The 19,796-nt window shown below is 37.9% G+C and overlaps 1 protein-coding gene across 26 annotated transcripts in view; it reads right to left on the reverse strand.

Annotated features, from left to right (window-relative positions):
• The window catches only part of bt (projectin protein bent), a 520,921-nt gene that overhangs the window by 338,513 nt on the left and 162,612 nt on the right, over nucleotides 1–19,796 (reverse strand). For 16 of the 26 annotated variants that reach the window (XM_067141199.2, XM_067141218.2, XM_067141213.2 and 13 more), the window contains 3 exons: nucleotides 16,178–16,270; nucleotides 11,643–11,735; nucleotides 2,655–2,690 (listed from right to left, as the gene is read on the reverse strand). In XM_067141199.2, the coding sequence (XP_066997300.2) occupies nucleotides 2,655–2,690; nucleotides 11,643–11,735; nucleotides 16,178–16,270 (222 nt within the window). The remainder of the gene's footprint in view (nucleotides 1–2,654; nucleotides 2,691–11,642; nucleotides 11,736–16,177; nucleotides 16,271–19,796) is intronic. The other 10 variants (XM_067141225.2, XM_067141224.2, XM_067141222.2 and 7 more) reach the window with 1 other exon arrangement.

Consider the following 19,796-nt stretch of genomic DNA (forward strand, 5'->3'; position numbering starts at 1 on the left):
GTGGGATTCGAACCTACTATCTCCCGGATGCAAGCTCACAGCCGCGCGCCTCTACGCGCACGGCCAACTCGCCCGGTATTGGGGGAATTAATATTTTACTGATAGAGAAGAAGATGGAGAAAAAACGTATTTTTTCCTGGTTACTCAAATAACCGGAAAAGTTCCTTGGGTATTTCCTAATGATGCCTTCGACTTTTTATTACATCCTGAAAAAAATTAACTCCGTTAATCTTGAGACTATTACATCAAATTTTAGGATCTGTCTCCAGAAGAAAAGCTCGTTGCTGCATTGAAGTAAGGTTAAATTTACTTAAGGTACAGCCCCAGAATTTGCCTGATGTGAAAATGGGAAACCTCGGAAAACCATCTTCACTGCTGCCGACAGTAGGGTTCGAACCCTCTATCTCCCGGACGCAAGCTCACTGCTACGCGCCCATTACTGCACGACCAACTCGCCCGGTGTTGGTCTTTTAAAAAGCTATATTGTGCCGTATCAGAGCCATGAATTAGTGATCCAGGCACATACATTCAAAATGGACTGGAAAGGAAGAACATTTGTCTGGAGTGAAACGGGAAATCATTAGAAGCCATATTCAGGGCTGCCGATAATGGGGTTTGAATTCAGCATAACATGAATGTATAGTAAGCTTACAGTTACGTGACCCGAACCATGCAGAAAACTCGCCCGGTGTTTAATCTTAACTGCCTGGTTCAGTTCTACTTAAAAAAACTCGCAAAGTGAAATCGATGCAATAATTGCCCCGGGACACTCACTAAAAAGAGTTTTTCAGCCTAATGTTATGCACTCTCCAGCCAATTAGTGTTAGTCTCTCTTAATTTGAGGAACTCACCCTTGTCTGGTTATCTGTTTGTCCAATTGCAGCCACCGTAAGATAGATCGGGAACCAGAATCCAGCACGACCTTTTCCTACTTCTGAATTCAATCATTTAACAATTAAATTATATTCCTGAAAAAATATTATTAAAGTAAATAAACCTCAGCTGACTGTTCAGCGTCGGAGCCTTAGTCTGAGGACCCCGGTTTCGATTCCCAGTTTTAACCGCGTCTATTTAACTCCTCTGCTTCGAGTTTGTCCTGGTGCTCATCTTCACTTACCCATAACATATCAAACTACCAACCACTGCAGGAACACGCAATTAGCGAATACTTGTTGTCAAGTAAGGTTGGCATAAAAAAGAGCATCCGGTCATAAAACCGGGCTTAATGCACATCAGTACCAAACACAGATACTTGAGAAGGCCCGGAATAATAATAATGATAATAATAATGATAATAATAATAATAATAAGAAGAAGAAGAAGAAGAAGAAGAAGAAGAAACAGCCTGCCAACCACTCATGAGTGACAGTGTCGAGTTACATCAACCCATTGGGAAAGCACTTCAGTTACTATAAGTAGCCAATGAGATGAAATTAAAATAAAAACGAATTCATTGTTGAATCTCCTTCCGAATATACAGAATATAAAATAAAACTTTTGTTGGTGCATAAAAAGCAAATAAATGAATATTAGTTTGGTAAGTTTGATAAAACACTATCCGGAATACGGGAGCTGGTAGTTACATGTTCGAATTTGTATGGCTTTGAAGCACAAACAAGAAATACTTAAAAGAGACCTCATGATAGTTTTCGTAAATTAATAATAATAATACCGATAATAATAATAACAATAATAATGGTAATAATATTTTCGACACAGTACCATTTTCTATACTCACGGATTGTCTGGTATTAAGAACACGATACAAAATATATTCTCCTAAAATATAGTGTATTAAAAGTTAATATACGGTATCATAGCGTACCCATCCAGATACAAAAGAAAGAATAACTGGATATATTATTATTATTATTATTATTATTATTATTATTATTATTATTATTATTATTATCATCCGGCTTCTTGGCTGAATGGTCAGCGTAGTCGCCTTTTGCTCGGAGGGCTCCGGTTTCGATTCCCGGCATGGTCGGGGATTTTAACCTTAAATGGTTAATTCCCCTGGGTCGGTGACTGGGTGTTTGTACCGTCCCCAACATCCCTGCAACTCACACCACACACAACACTATCCTCCCCTACACTAACACGCAGTTCCCATACCTGGCAGATGCCGCCCAACCTCGTCGGAAGGTCTGCCTTTCAAGGGCAACACCAGGCTGGCAATAGCCATACGAAATTATTATTATTATTATTATTATTATTATTATTATTATTATTATTATTATTATTATTATTATTATTATTATTATTATCTGTTTCCCGGCTCCTTGGCTGAATGGCAACCGTAGCAGCCTTCAGTTCAGAGGGTCCAGGGTTCGATTGCCAGCCAGGCTGGTAATATTTGCTGCGTCGGCAAGTTCTTATAGCTCGGAGACTGGGTGTTCGTGCTTGTCTCAATACACGTCACTTAATTTAACGCAGATTACAGGCACTGGACCAGGCCCACATGCGTGACAGAGCAGACCAAGGTGTGGTAAAAACAGTGGAGAAAGAAAGGGAATTATTTCCACAGCAGTCAGAAATTTCTTCCTCGATCTAGATATTTGGACAATGTGAGATTTTATTTGCTTTTTCTGGCCCGAAGGAATAATTTTCCTCCACGTATAAAATCAATAACATATTAAAGTAATGCGTACCTTTTTCTCTTCCACAGTCTTTTTCTCCTCCACTTTCTGAAAAAGAAAGAAAACCTCGTATTATAATATTATATATGACACTGCTTCTAATGCCCAAAGTTCGAAGTGGGGAAGTACCAAGCACCCCATTATGGAAGGAACTTGTAAATCCTAACTTGTGTAAGGGTGGGAATAGTGCCAATTGAGACTGCCAAATCGAAGAGAGTGCTCTAAGAGTACCCGTTGTTGTTTATTCATTTTGCGGGGCTAGGGATTTCTCAAGTTATCATCCTCCTGAACTTGTAAGTGTGTGTAAAATATGCCTCATTACGTGTTATGATGCCTGATAATGATGAAAGACAAGGTGTGAAAAAGGAGCAATAATATAATGCACTGCTGAACATTTGATTACTCTTTTGGGACTTTATAGGGCTTGTAGAATTCCTAGTTCTGTTAGGTCGAATAAAAATGCATTCTGAAGCAGAAGCTGGACTGAATTGAGCAAGTCAAAAATGCACTTTTAAATTGGCATTTTATCTAAGATTATGTACATAATACTGACATGATAATATGAAAAAAAATACTGCAACTCATGACATAATATTCACACTCCGAATAACTAACTTCGGTAAAGCAACGGTGTAATCAATCAGCACAGAGAATTCTACGAGTTGAAGTAGTATTTCCAACGCAGTAAAACGTTTAACTTATTTATAGGAAGACGAGTTTTTAAAACATATCCTCTATCTGCATACTATTCTCTAAATGATATTAACTTGTTAAATAACGAATGCAATGTGAATTTTTTCATAAGGAGCATTAAACTCAGGCATGTCTTTCAACATCAACATTATTCCTGATACTGGGATGGTAATGATTTCATTAGAGTACAAAACACCAAATCTCCTTCATTTCATGCGTATAGTCAGGACCTCTGTTGATGAACACAATTTCTTTGCTCTCTGTGACATTCGTATCACTCTCTGACGCTCTTTACGAGTAAACGAATGCTATGTATATCTTTTGAAACACGAGCAAAATATTCATGATAAAGGACGCTTTAGTATACACACTCGTGGACAGAGTTTACTAATTTCACACTGGATGGGCCTCCAATTTCAGATCATTATTTTGGACACTTCTGTTTTCCAGCACCTCGGACCATTATGCTGTTTTATTTCCTCTCAACTATTCTAAGTTCACACACGGAACATAGCTGGCAAGGTATTCTATAAAAGTCGTAAAAGAGGCCTCTTGTGAACTCATGTTTTAACCTCGCCACTACACACTTTCACACCTATCCGATTACTGCCAGATCTTGATGTTCTCTTATGTGATTTGTTGCTAGTGATTCTGCGGAGTAATTTTAAAAAATCAACGTACATCCCTTCTCAAAATAATGTTTACTGTTAGGCCTCCATTGAACATTTGTTCCTACACCATAAATCAATATCATGCTACTATTAATGCTCTACGTAGGACTAAAAGTCTTTAGAGCAGCAAGCATGTGTCGAATTAAGTTCTGTTCCTAGTAATAGTTCAGTTATGTCAGTTTTGGCCTCATATTCGGCTAAATAATAATCTACATTTGTTTAATGTTTTGATTAAATACATTCTAAGCACAAAATACTTCCAGCTGAGCAAGTACGAATACTGAGATGAACTTGGAAAGGCATTAAAATTACAGCAGCTTTTCGAGTTTCACTTCCTTATTTTTAATTAATAGTCTACAGAGAAAAGATCTGATAGCAGAGTCAGTGAGATTGCTCGTTATTTGCACCTGATACTAAAGCTCAGAAAATATAAAATGAAGCGTTAAGATTCATAAATAAAAATGATAAAGTGTCACGTAGGCCAACACTACGTACCAGCAGCAGAGCAGATTCAATTGTTTACTGCCAACATAGTAGAACAGCAGCTCTTGACTTGCAAGACAACAGAACAATAACAAATCACTTGGCACTAATACTGGGCAACAATGCCGTACTGACAAGAGACAGAATTAAACAATGGAAGCAGAGGTATTATAATACATATTGCTGCCGGCATGCTGACTATCACAGCAGATAAACTGCTCCTCACCTTCTGCTTAGATTCCTCTTCTTCCTCTTCTTCTGAACTACTTGGCACATACGCGAGCGGGTCGTACTTTTTACGGATCTAGACACAAATAGAGATGTAAGGAAGGAAACAGCTGATATTTCATTTGATGATTTGCTTGACACAAAGCTCAATATAAGAAACTCAGTAGCTGATTTCAAGGGAACCGAAAGCATTTTATTTTTCGATTGGCAATATGAAGATTCAAAGGAGTCCAATCCTAGTGATGTTTTAGGTTATGATAGGTTGCAGTTCTCTCTTAAATGATTCCTTGCAGAATTACGTACAAGATGCATTGCTAATGTTTGGGACGATGTATGAGTTATATCAGCATACACTCTCAACAAATTGAGCTATTACTTAATAATTTTCTTCAGTTAGGTTCGATTTAATTTGAAGTTTCATTGTTAGACAGGGATTCATTGACATGCACTAGATGCATTTTGAAAATCCTCGGAAATATGTGAAAAATATATCTGCTCACATTAGTCTCAAGTTCCATTTTCATTTATTTCGTCCATTCCCGGTATGCTTCTGTATTTGGATATCGTAATTATATAGATACTCCAAGCATTAAGCCGTAGATACAAAAATGGATGCATTTAATTTTTAATTTGATAAATATCTCAATGAAACTTTACGGCGTGTGGATAAACTTTTACAAACAACTTTCAATGTCACTAGTCAAAATACGCAGTGTTATAATTGACAATCAACGTCATATCGCGTTAACAGATTTTTGTCGAAATTTCGCCTACGATGCGGTAGATATTAGCTGGTCTTAACTGAGGTCAAATCAGATCGTATTCAGTCTACAGTTTAATGGTACACTGAATGGCTCACCCATTAACTAGAAGGTAACGATCGAGATCTACGGTACGTCTTATTAATCAATCATAGGTCAGAAATTGATGAATTTTGACGTGATTGACTATAAAAGGATTCCATTTCAATTGAATTGCTATCTTTTCAAAAACTGTTGGAGAGTGCGGCCTCCTTCGGCAATGCAAGCTCGTTCTCCTAACCTGACCACACTTGAATTTGTGTGTGTGTGAGCACTTGAGACTCTAATTGCTCGGGTGCTTGTAGCTGTCTACACTCCACAACACATGCCTGGCGTCTCTCATTGTATATGGCAGGCAAGGACGCGTCGTTGTAGAGTAAACCTAGCACGACTGACATACAAGACTATGTGAGCTTCGCAGCCATCGAAGTCAATTGGAACCCTTGAAAATGTAGAACGCCATCTTCGGTGAAACATTGGGACCATCATATGCTCCACAAGCCCGGAAAATACAGACATGATTTATAACGCCGGCCGCGAAAGCCTCAACTGCTATAAATAGGGCAGTAAGAGACGTTTAAAATATTACGACAAACTATAAAATCGTGTTACCGTGAAGTGTAGCCTTTGTTTATTACACGTGGGGTTGGTCTAGAAATATAGAACTGGAATACTTAAGAGTAAATGTTCCGTAACAAATAACATACGTAAATCTTAGAATTGATAAGGATTGTAAAGCAAAATCATTGTAGAAAAAAGACGTAGCTTTAAATGAATAACCAAAAACATGTACATTTTCATGAGTTTGTACACATATAGTTTCCTGCTCATGCTAATGCTAGCACTTCCCTTCAATTCCTTCAGTAATATGTATGTTAATTGAATACTGGTCATATTCATTTAGAAAGTGTTCTTTGTACATTCTAAAAGGAAGAAACATATAATTATACATGAAGATCACTCGATATTAGCAAGGTGGTGACCAAGTGTTGAAAACAAGAACGACTATTGAAGCGGACTTCACAAGCTATAATACAGAGGACACGACACAAATAGTACAGACCAAGACGAAACGTTGAGATCATTAAAGCGACGACCAACCAACCTTTCCTTTAGGTTACCGAATTGAAATCTTCTTCCAAACATGATCTTCAACCTCCCACCCCTTTTCACCTGAATTTGGAATATATGCCAGTAGATCATATTATTTTGGGAATCAAAGTACTATTTGGATACAGTGTGTTCCCTTTTCTTTTTATTTTGTGTTTATGAGGATGCAAAGAAAATTATATTTCTTTCAGCCACCCACCTTTTCTTCACATATTATCAATTTTATATGACTTACTGAACCTAATTTGCTATACTAATGAGATAGTAGTTTCTGACTTTTTGTTAGAATCTACGTCAACTACTGTGCTGTTATGTGCCACAGATTCTGGAAATATTTAACTTCAGAGGAGGAGAGAATAAGAGAGAGTGAGATGGACGATCACTGAAGCAGACATCACGAGCTTGAACTACTGATCTACGGAGAAGACAAACACAACGTCAACAACTTTCTGGACAGGAACATAACAGTTACTCCCCTCACCTTCTCCTCTGGCTCCTTAATCGTCACCTTCTTGTTAACCTCTGACTTTTCTTCCTCTTCGTCTTCTGAAGGCACATACGCCAAGGGGTCGTACTTTCTTCGAGGCTAAGTGGAAATGAAGTGTAAGTGAATTGTTTGTTTTCCTGAAACAGATCTCTACAAAACACGTAATTTGCATGCATGTGAATCCTAAGTTGCTGATACTGGCCAGAAATTCCTGGGATGTTTTCTTTTATCTACCACATGAAGCGTCTAGTGCGTTTTACTCTATTATTAGTGCAAACTATTTCTAAAATGTTTATCTTCCCGTAGTTCTGTTCGACTTACAGTATACTGTAAGACGTTCACTAAAAGAAAATGAGATCAGTCCATCGCCCTCCGCGATTGAATATACTATACTGGACACCAAGAAAAGAGGAAAAATTGGGGCAAATATTCATTTATAGGAAGGGGAGTTAAGGATTGGAATAACTTACCAAGGGATATGTTCAATAAATTTCCAATTTATTTGAAATCATTTAAGAAAAGGCTATAAAAACAACAGATAGGGAATCTGCCACCTGGGCTACAGATGAGTATTGATTGATTGGAAGGTCAAGCAAACTTTCACGAAATTTTAATCCACTTATTTGAGTCCATAAATTAGTGCGATGAAAACGCTCACGTTCCTGCATTTTATGCTAACCATTCGACGCTTACAAAGGATTGAACCGACATCCCGGGCATTCGACAATTACATCATAATCCTGTCCTCCAAATACTGTCGATAATCGATTTAGTTTACTCCCATTGACTTATGCTATTGACTACTGAGATATTCACTCTGATCATAAGAAGTAATCACAGACGTATAGTGTTCTTGACGTTGACTTCACACCTCATATAGTCCTATCAGTATTATTCAGTGAATTCTTCTGATATCCCGCTACTCATTTTCCCGAGTAATTTTACTTTATTTCCATTTCTTGCAGTCTCTCGCATATCACAAATTCACTGTCGTTTCACACTGCTGCATCCCTCTTTTCCTGATAACCTCTCAGAAGGATAATCGTGAATTTCATCTTCAGTTACTGCAATCGAATTTTTGTGCAGATTTTCGACAATTTGGTTTTTCACTGTTATTTAGGTGAGATATTGAACATTTATGTGCAGATTATAGCACTTAATCAAATGAAGATTAACGTGTTGTGCTAATTCCCGGACCAGAATTGATTCCTGTATTGCTAAACCTTCACCCAACTCGGTCAAAATTCGATCGCTCTATATTTTCACGAACCATAGTTGCCTACTTTGCGATATAGTAAACATACTGATTAGGATTTTCTGAGTATTGGGTGCATTACGTTTATAAAAAATATGAAGTTATTATTCCCGTGGCACTATAGCCAAAATGCGACATCTTCTCAGCCTGAAGTCCTACATACTACGAGCTTGACGAATCTTCTCGGTCATTATTGTTGACTTTATGAACCGGGACCACTGTCTCACTTTCAAATAGCTCCCCAACTGTTCACTCGTAGGCTGAGTGGACATCGAACTAGCCCTCAGATTCAGGTAAAACTGCCTGATCTGGCCGGGTTTCAAAACTGGGGCCACTACCCCTGGACCATTGGGCTGGCCCTTTAGTATGCATCAAAATAAATAAGTCAAGAGGCGTATTCCCTGAGTACGATACTGTAACTTAGAGAGTGTGAGAAGCAACTCTTAGATTTAACAGTGATCTCTAATAATCTGTTTTCCACACTAACCAATTCTCCCAAATTTATTGATCCTTTCTGATATGATTATCAACTTTTTCTGTTAGAAATTATCTTTGTGTTTTGTCATTTTCCGTACTGTTATCTCTTTTCTTACTTCGAAATGTACTTTGCAAACTAACCCCTTACAATCGCTTCTGTGTGAGCACATTTCTATATACTAGAAGAATCTCACATTTTTTGTAATTTTACAAAAACTAATCTCTTTACTTTTAATGTGAGTGTACTCTGAAAACTTTTCATACGGTGCATTCTAGTACTTCCAATAACTCTTATGTATTGTGTGCAAATTGAATTTTCGTATATGGGCAAGTGTTTTCCCTTAATTTCGCACTTCTCAGCTACAGATGAATACTCACTCTTGTTATTAGTTTTCTTTAAACTCCTTTTTACTTATTCTTTTTCCAATTTTCCAACTTCCAATATATTTACTTTTTGACTTCTCTGAACGTTTTTCAGTTTTTAGAGTTTCATTCTGCATTTACAATGTACAAGATTATGATAACTGTCCGTATATGCCTTTGAATAGAAATTACTTAATTTCCTTGATATTTTTAAAATTTCTGCCGAAAAACGTACTGTTTTTGTCCATGCGACAACTGGCAATTCGTGGATCACGAATAATTCATTTTCAAACTATTTGTAAAATATCCTAGAATGCTTCTCCCTCTTTCATTCGAAACACCCAGATTATATGCTTCAAAAATATCGCTGTTGGCATTTCTTAATACCGCCTATCAATAACCTATAACTATTTATATATTTCGAACTGTTATAGTTGTTCACCCTATAATGAAGTGAAATATACCTATTTACTAATTATATTTCATGGCAAAGAACATACTTGGTCAATGATCATCTATTCACTAATTTTACTCTTTCTGTTACTCTACCCGACTTGTTCCCAAATTTTAGGTTTTCCTACCCCTTTCATTTTCAAAATCTTCCTACTTACACTAGAGATTCAATAGTTTCTCACACCGATTCGTTGAATGTTTACCTGTTTTCTATTTATGCCATCTCTAACTGACTCCATCTAATGCCAAAGGCCAGCTCATCGTGAGTATCCTCAAATTATTCCATCTGCTGTGTGTTATTAGTTATGGATACGCTAGTTTCTCATTGATTTCAGCTGTGCTGAAGTATATTAAAATAGATAAGCAACACGTTAAGACATGTTGTCGAGACTCTTTTGGGTAATGAGCTAGCCAAGCCAGTCACTGAGGGACAGAAAGCATTTTCGGTAAATGTTAGATGTTCATCACCCCCAGTACTCAGACTAGTCGACCTTCTGCTAGAGTCTCTGCAGTCGATTTAACTTACCAAATTAAACTGGTATTATTTCTTGTACACCAACGGGAGGCTGACACAAATGAGGTCATATAGAGTATTAACCGTACATGTTTACGAAACGAGCTGAGAATGTTAACTCTTACTTCTGAACCATGTCAGTGAGACAAGTTCTCAAAATAGTATGTCAGGCTCTAACCATGAAAGAAGTACTGATCTACAAAACGACACTAAATTAAAATCTACCTGTATTACTGATTTGCAAATGTCTAATTCTACAAGGCGGAGACTAAAGCAGACAGCACGATGTTGAACTATTGAACTACGGTGTGAACGAACACAACGACACCTACGGCCTGGAAATTAATTCCTCTCACCTTCATGGTTGTCTTCCTCTCAATAACTCTTTCCTCCTCCTCTTCATCCTCTGAAGGGATAAAAGCCAGGGGGTCGTACTTTCTGGGAGGCTGAATGTAAATAAAGCGATTTTTGTTGTGTTTTAGTCTACTCACATCTCTATAAAATGGAACTAAATACAAACACTACGAATGCTACCCAACAATACATATTTATCTGACATATTTGTCAGTTCATTCTTAGTTCTACTCATTTCACAAAGCGCCTACTGTTCTGTTAATAATTCTCAGATGTTTCCTGTATCATCAATCAGTAGGTGAACGTAGAACAAAAATAGAGTTGGCTCACACTACGTGTGCAGTCTAGTAGCAGCCCTGAATGGACTTCAGTAGCAAATACAATTAACAAAGCGAGGAAACATGTGGTTGGTGACTCTTATTGCATGTGTCGAAAATGCTGAGTAATTATTTGAACATAAATGGTATCCTACATAAGTTAATCCGGATAACAAGCAAATACAAGATGAATCTTTCACCATAGGAAAAACTAGTTAAATATATGTCTCAGAATTATCTTTTTCACTTATATAAATAATGAGATTGACATTCTTTCTATTGAAACTTTCGCATGTCAACCTACACTATGTCTAAAGTGTTTGTAAGAGAGTAATGCTTGCGCTACTGGTTAAATGCCTTTAACTAATCTGTTATTGTGTGTGAGGTCTACTTGGATTTATTTAAAGTTTACAAGAAGGTGGAACAACAACGATACAACTCTTTCGGAAGAAAGCAACACTAAAAATAGACGATCACTTAAGCAAACAGCAAGACTGTGAACTACTGAACTATGGCGGGGACGAACACAACTTCAACCATTACCAACACATATATATGGTCCCTCACCTTCACCTCAGGTTTCTTAAAATGTGCTTTAACTAACCTGTTATTGTGTGTGAGGTATACTTGAATTACTTACAAGAAGGCAAAACAAGAACGATACAGCTCTTTTGGAAGAAAGCAATACTAAAAGTAGACGATCACTTAAGCAAATAGCAAGACAGTGGACGAATGAACTACGGCGGGAACGAGCACAGTGTCAGCCATTACCAACACATATATATGGTCCCTCACCTTCACCTCAGGTTTCTTCATCTCTACGACCTTTTCTTCCTCTTCCTCGTCTTCGGAAGGTACATACGCCAGAGGGTCGTACTTCTTGGGAGGCTAGGTGCAAATAAGGTGTGTATTACTGTATAGTGATAGAGAATTCAGTAGAAGACTGGTAGGTACGAACTGAATTAACACTTCCTAAGTATCTTATTTCGATACTAAATAATTAATGACGACTGGGTGATCTTGTGTTCGGTAATTTGAAATCAGCAGTTCTTACAAATTCCCACTTTAGTACAGTTTTTCAAAATCCTAAAAGGTGACGTTGAATTAAGTACTTTAATTCACGTGTAATAGGAGGTGTCCCACCAAAATAGAATTATTAGTATCAGAAATCTGTTTTAATTAGGATTATTTTCTTGTGGTAAAGGCAGTTAATCTTCCTTACAAACAATAGTCTTACTCCACGATTGCCATCCTTGTATTTACTATATGGTATATTAACCAATGTGCCGGCCCCGTGGTGTAGGGGTAGCGTGCCTGCCTCTCACCCGGAGGCCCCGGGTTCGATTCCCGGCCAGGTCAGGGATTTTTACCTGGACCTGAGGGCTGGTTCGAGGTCCACCCAGCCTACGTGATTAGAATTGAGGAGCTATCTGACGGTGAGATAGCGGCCCCGGTCTAGAAAGCCAAGAATAACGACCGAGAGGATTCGTCGTGCTGACCACACGACACCTCGTAATCTGCAGGCCTCCGGGCTGAGCAGCGGTCGCTTGGTAGGCCAAGGCCCTTCAAGGGCTGTAGTGCCATGGGGTTTGGTTTGGTTTGGTTATATTAACCAAGGTATTCCTCAAAGTAAGAACACTAAGTTCTGCAACATAACCTCTTTTATTTTCATTTTTTGTATTGTTCTTGAATTTTGTTAAGCAAATATTCGTCTCCTGCAGGAAATTTGTCATTGCATACACTCTCTATTACACTGTGTATATGTTTAAAAAGTAACATTTAGTATATGATTTCCCCATAAAGTCGTCCGTATCCGTGGCTGAATAGTCAGCGCAGTGGCCTTCGGTTCAGAGGACTCTAGGTTCGATTCCTAGCTGGGCCTGGGATTTGAGCCACATGGTGTTTATGTTCATCTCGAAATACTTCTTCATTTTCATACAGCATATCATACTACAAACCGCCACGGACACACGCAATAGTAAATACATCCCTCCACACATGTTTGACGTCAAGGAGGGCATCTGGCTATAAAAATGGGCTTAATTCACACATAGTGCTGACCCCTAGTAATTAAATAAAAGGCCAGGAAGGAGAAGATGAAGAAGAAGATCTCCCCATAACGTCACAATGTTTCAAAAATTATGGAGTTTTAATTCCAAGAAATGAGATCTCTCACTTTCCTGGACGCTCCTGGTAGACTTAGACAGTAACCCAAATGAATACCGAAGAAATGTTATTCATTAAGGTGGACGTATGCGCTCTTGCGCCGGAAAACAGATTTTTAAATTAAGTTTTTATGTTGAAATTATATTTCCCAATTTTCATGGTCGGATTCCATCTACAAATGTGTCAAAAATATATTTTGTTTTGACATGCACAGGGCCACGCCCCCTTCGTGGTGGTCATAACCACAGAAATGCAACTATTTTATCCATTTGAACAGGCCAAAGTTCAAAATGGTCTTGTTAGATTAAAGGAAGCTGTGAGAACATTGTTACGTGAGCAAACCCTACTTCCGTTGTAGACAAAGTGTTCCTCTGTTGTTACAATAAATAAGTTCTTGAAGTGATAACATACGATTAACTGCTGTTAAAATGCCCAGGTTTAGTCCCGAGTTTTCGAAGAGGTGAATAAATGTCTCCATTTACAACTTCAGAAGAAGAACATACTATCGAATACAACGAATCTACTAATAACTCGGGTAATTCATCTGAAAATTTTGGTAGTGCACCAAAGAAGAGACTGATGACACCACTAAATATAAGGCTAATAGTGGATACGGTACCGAGCTCGATAGCTGCAGTCGCTTAAGTGCAGCCAGTATCCAGTAATCGGGGGATAGTGGGTTCTAACCCCACTGTCGGCAGCCCTGAAGATGGTTTTCGGTGATTTCCCATTTTCACACCAGGCAAATGCTGGGGCTGCACCTTAATTAAGGCCACGGCCGCTTCCTTCCCATTCCTAGGCCTTTCCCATCCCATCGTCGCCATAAGACATATCTCTGTCGGTGCGATGTAAAGCAAATAGCAAAAAAAAAAAAAGTGCATACAGATTTATAAATGTTGTGTAGTGTGATATTTTCTTCTTTTGCATGTGCTAACTGTTCCAAAACTCTTACTAGAAATGACCTGTATGTTATGTCATTTTAGATCAACCACTTGTCAAATAAATCAGTTGTCAAATTTTCTTTCCTTATTTACAGAAAGTAACATTGGTTTAATATATAAGTACCATTTTATCCTGAACTATCTGTATACTTCATTTTACGATACTATATATAAGTTTTCTCCAGATATATTTTGAAAGAATACAAGAATTCAAATATGTAAATTTATGATAATTTTTGTGAAAAAATAAATATGATTTCCTTTAAAACTTAAGACATTTAAACAAATCGTGTTTTACAGAGTACTTTCCTATATATAATCACTCTAAAAGAACCATGCTCAACGCATGTTTTGTGAAAATGTTTCCTACGTCATTACAGAATTTTAAAATGCATATTTTACTTTCGTAGTAGTAGGACACTATCTTTTAATACACATTTATGTGCATGCCAAATTTGGTGAATTTATCTGTAAAACGGGCCACTTTAAGTCCGCAGATCTCTTATATTGTATTATCGCTACATCCCCTCTTCATGATCTCCCTGCGAATAACGGCCAGTCGATGGTTTAGTACAGGAGACTCTTCTGGATGGTGTGAAGAGTACACTCATGAACATGTATTCATCTTTGATCAACATTGAAATTACTTTTCCCCCGCCCAACACAGAGTGTAATATGCAGTAGTTTATCACTGATCGTGGAATGAACTGCTGAAGCCTTACAATGTGATGAACTGAATAAAACATTCCTGATGAGTCTTAATTTTGGAGGTTAATATATTCTGAGAAGTACTGTTTTACTTAAAAGTTACAGAAAAACTATGTTTATAAATGAAATGCTGAAATTATTAGAACCTTGTGGGTTATTTTATGCTGCAATATTTATATTATTGAACCTCACAAAGAAGACAACATACACACATTTGCTCGAAGAATACAACATTAAAACTGGACGATCACTGAAACGGACAAAACGAATTTGTAGTTACTGGACAACGGTAGGAACAACAGCCTGAACAGGAACACACAAGTCTCTCCCCTCACCTTCACCTGTGGCTCCTTAATGATGGTCTTCTTGTCAACGACTATTTCCTCCTTCTCCTCCTCCTCCTCGTCTTCTGAAGGTACAAACGCCAGAGGGTCGTACTTTCTCGGAGGCTAAGTGCAAATGAAGTGTAAGTGAAATGTTTGCTGAATTCTTTGCTTTACGGTGATACTCATTTCTACTAGACGAAGATAAACACTACCTACTCTACAGACTTGCACTACCCATGTGTTGTCAACATTTTACTTCTATCGGCTATTTACAGAGTTTAGTGTACAATACTTCACTTATTAAATTATACATATAGGTTAATAAGATAGGAGTAAAGTGCTTATTCCTGACAAAGATTAACTTTTAAATACACCAATCATTGAACTAGATCGCGTAAGTTTGAACTAATGTTCTAAGCTATTGTTCAAAAGTTTTATTTAATATTAATCGTATTATGTTGGAGGAGTATGTAGCATACGGACCGATGTCAAATGAAAGTTGACTTGATTGAGGTGAAGGACGTACTTTTCACAACAGAAAAAATCTTTCTTCTCCGATAAATTCAGTCAGGTAGGTGAAATTTGTGTTACGAACATATTGAAAGGAAAAGATCACGTTCTGCAATTATGCGAAACTAAGTTGGAGAACGTTAACACTACTGTGTTCCCGCAAATATTCCAATCCCACATCCTCAGTACGTGCAATTTCTTAAATATCAGTATGTATGTTACTTTGGACCCTTCTTGTTAACTGACAGATCTACATGAAATATGTTCGTTACTGGACTAAAGTGACCAGGAAAACGTGCTTACGACGGGGAAATTTAGCTAGCTTGCTTTTAACACAAGGGACATCTTCACCTCCGTCTTTTAACGACAGTTTTCTCATTGTTGACCGTTCTTCTTGTATAGGCACACAGAAAAATTTTGAAGTATTTGCGTTCACAACATGACCAACGTAATATCAGTATTGTTGAGTATAACACACCTCCACTACTGCTTTGTTACTGATTGTGAGGTCTACTTGGACTGTTTGTGTGTACAGGAAGGTTAAATAATAACGAAACAATTCTACTAAACCAAAACCAAAGTTTAAAAAAGAGATCACTGAAGCAGACAATATGTGTTTAGACTACAGCGTGGACGAACACAACATCAGCCTCTGCTTAAACAGAAAAAGGTCTCTCACCTTCACCTCAGGTTTCTTCTCCTCAACGACTTTTTTCTCCTCTTCCTCGTCTTCGGAAGGCACAAATGCCAGGGGATCGTACTTCTTGGGAGGCTGAGTGAAAATTAAGTGTGATTTGAAATATTTGCTCCTGTTTATGTTTCATAAAGTGTTTGTAAATGAAGTTTGCTGCAGCTCGGTTGTTTTGACTACTTCATGAACCACAGTTTGCATGAACACTTTTACCACAATTATGATAGAGATGTGAAATAGGATTTTTTTTTTGGCACAAACGGGAACTGATATTCAATTTAAGTTATTAAAAGTAGTAAATCACATGGCATTTTGACAAGAATGATCCTTCTTTGACAACTGTAAGACCTACTTTTTACCTGCTAAATAGCGAAAAGTATCCTTGGGCAACATATTGCGATAGGCACTAATATTCATGTAAGCTGGACAGTTCACAGTATTATATTGAAGGAGTATGCTTCGTACGGACTAAAGTTAAATTACTTTATACGTTATTACCTCATTCTTTAGAGGGTAAAGAAATACTGTTATTCTGCGAGGAATTCTTGCTACCAACATGTGTTTACCTGTTCTGGTACCATTTATCAGTCTAGCGAAAGAACTATGAACAATCCAGATGTAAGAAAAGGAACGTTTTTGATTAATATTTTTGAAATAGAATGCTCACAAAACCACTTAACGTGGTTTGAAGCTGAAATTTACGTTTGCACGCAATTTGACGACGAGGACTCTTAGAATTACAGTGTTTTTGTCAAATTAATTTCTTTTAAAACAAAACGTGTGAAGAAATAGTTCAGTACGGTACAATTTTCTCATAAGTTTTCTGGTTTATTCAAAACTGTTTTCTATAAGAAAGAAACACATGCTGTAACTGGCAGTACGTTATTCTAATTTAATTTATTCATTACGAATTCACTGATTAAGATATTCTATCAAAGTTTGGCATTTAGAGCTAACTATGCCTTCATAGAGGGGATCAAATTTGAAAGAAAGTATTTGTACTCCCTATACCTTAGAGCAGGGCCTCTCAAACGCCCAAAATTTCACGCGTGCAAATCGAGGCGCAAGAGCACCGTGCACTGTGGATCGGTCCCGCTCGGTTCAGCTCGGACCAACACTTCGTCTCTAGGCTACTCGGCTAAGCTCGGCTAAGCTCGGCTCTACTCGGCTCAAGTCAGCTCGGATTTAGAGCGCTACGGAGCAAGTGTGGTAAACGGAGGTAGGGGGAGAGAGCGAGACAGGCGTGAGGAAAGAGAGAGTAAGCGCTATTGCTCCAAATCGAGGAGTGGGGGGTATGCACTCTGGTCAACCAAGGGAAGTCGTCTTTTGCACCGTGCACAGTGCATGCACCAGGCGCATGCACCCTGAGAGGCCCTGCCTTAGAGGGTGAAGAAATACTATTATTTTTGCAAGTATTGTTATTACCGATATACTTGTTCTGCTACCATTCATCCACTAAGTGAACGAACCATCAACTGTTCAAGCGTAAGGAAGGAAATATTTATGCATTATATGTAGTAAATAGTACTTGTTTTGGGAATTGACTTTACGTCGCACCGACACAGATAAGTCTTATGGCGACAATGGAATAAGAAAGGCCTAAAAGTGGGAAGAAAGCGGCCATGGCCTGAATTATGGTACAGCCTTAGCATTTGCCTACTGTAAAAGTGGGAAACTACGGAAAAACAATCTTCAGGGCTACCGCCAGTTGGGCTCGAACCCACTATCTCCCGTACGCAAGCTCACAGCTGCGCGTAACTGACGGCACGGCCAACTCGCCTGGTGTACATAGTACTTTACTGTGAAATGTTCACAAATAATGTAACAAGTTAATTCCTCCATTGGAAAATAAAAAAAATACAACGGGTCATGTTAGTATAACATAAAGCTTTTAAGTCTGTCGAACACGAATATAACGCGTAGAGCACTATGATAAACCTCTAAAAAATGATCTAAGTGTTATATTCGAGTTACACAGACTTAAAAGCTTTAAGCTATATTAAGTGAATCGACACTGAAAAAGAACGGCATCATTCTTGACAAAAAAGAAAATAGAAAAGATCTGTAATGGTAATGTAGAAAACTAGAGTGATAAATGAATTGTCCATGATAGTTTACTTAATATAAACAACAAATGAACAGTGTGTTATTACCCGTCAAACTACAAATGGTGTAAGCTTGGCAAATCAACTCAGTTCCTTTTTAGTGTTTATTATGCTACGTGCTACTGTCATTACATCTGTTGGAGCGAGTTGTGTCTTAAGAGTTCGTTATTATACTTCAGTGTTATGGTTTTGGGAAGTATGTTGAAAAATACGAAATTATGCCACTGTTCTTGTATTTAGAGTAGTTTGTTCAAACGTGGCAGAATGGAGTTGCTGTCCTTCACAAAACTTGGATTACGATTTTAGTCGCTTTGATCCGCACACCACACGCGTTGTGTACTTAGTCGCTTGTTGAAAGAAAGTGGAATAGTGTAAATATGCCTCTCTAACAGCTAGAGTTTTGTGTTATTGAAACGTGGCAGTGACTCGAATTATGTCTACGGAAGCTTGTTGAATCATAGCAGAGTAGTCAAATCGTGCCAGTACTGGTATATGATTGTAGCTGTTTCTTGAAACAAAAGAGAACAGTGTTACTGTATCTTAATCTACTTGGCTTATACTTGTGATGGTATGTTCAAGACTATTTCAACAGTGAATAGTGTCTTTGTGCCTCTAACTATTTGGATTAATTTTGTGCGTTCCTCCTCTCATTGAGAGATATCAGGAAAGTGTCACTGTATTTCGGATTATATGATTGCGTTTGTAGTTGCGTGTTTAAAACATAGAAGAAAAGTGATATTGTGCTTCAAACGATTTGGATTATGTTTGTGGTTGCGTGTTCAAGAAATATCGGAAAAGTGTTACTTTGTTTCAAACTATTTGGATTATATTTGTGGTAGCGTGTTCAAGACAGCAGGAGAGTGTTATTATGCTTCAGACTACGTGGATTGTGTTTGTGGTAGCAGAAAAGTGTTATTATGCTTCATACTACGTGGATTATGTTTGTGGTAGCGTCTTCAAGACATAGCAGAAAGGTGTTATTATGCTTCAGACTACGTGGATTATGTTTATGGTAGAGTGTTCGAGGCATAGCAATACGTGTTATTATGCTTCATACTACGTGGATTATGTTTGTGATAGCGTCTTCAAAACATAGCGGAAAAGTGTTATTGTGCTTCAGATTACGTGGATTGTGTTTGTGGTAGCAGAAAAGTATTATTATGCTTCAGACTACGTGGATTATGTTTGTGGTAGCGTGTTCAGGACATAGCAATACGTGTTATTGTGCTTCAAACTACGAGGGTTATGTTTGTGGCAGCGTGTTCAAGACATAATAGCCTCGAAACGTTTTATTTTACTTTAAACTACGTGTGTTATATTTATGATAGCTTCTTGGGACACTGATGGATTATGTTACTGTGCATCGAACTACTTGCGTTGTTTTCTGCTCATAGGGATTGGTAGAAAGCCAAACTACATTCAAGAGTATGCAATATCGAAAGCAAACGACACCACACCGAGCTACTGAACTACGGCGAGGACGATCACAATGTCAGCCACTG

The sequence above is a fragment of the Anabrus simplex genome, chromosome 2 (genome assembly GCF_040414725.1).
Source record: "Anabrus simplex isolate iqAnaSimp1 chromosome 2, ASM4041472v1, whole genome shotgun sequence".
NCBI classification, from domain to species: Eukaryota; Metazoa; Arthropoda; class Insecta; order Orthoptera; family Tettigoniidae; genus Anabrus; species Anabrus simplex.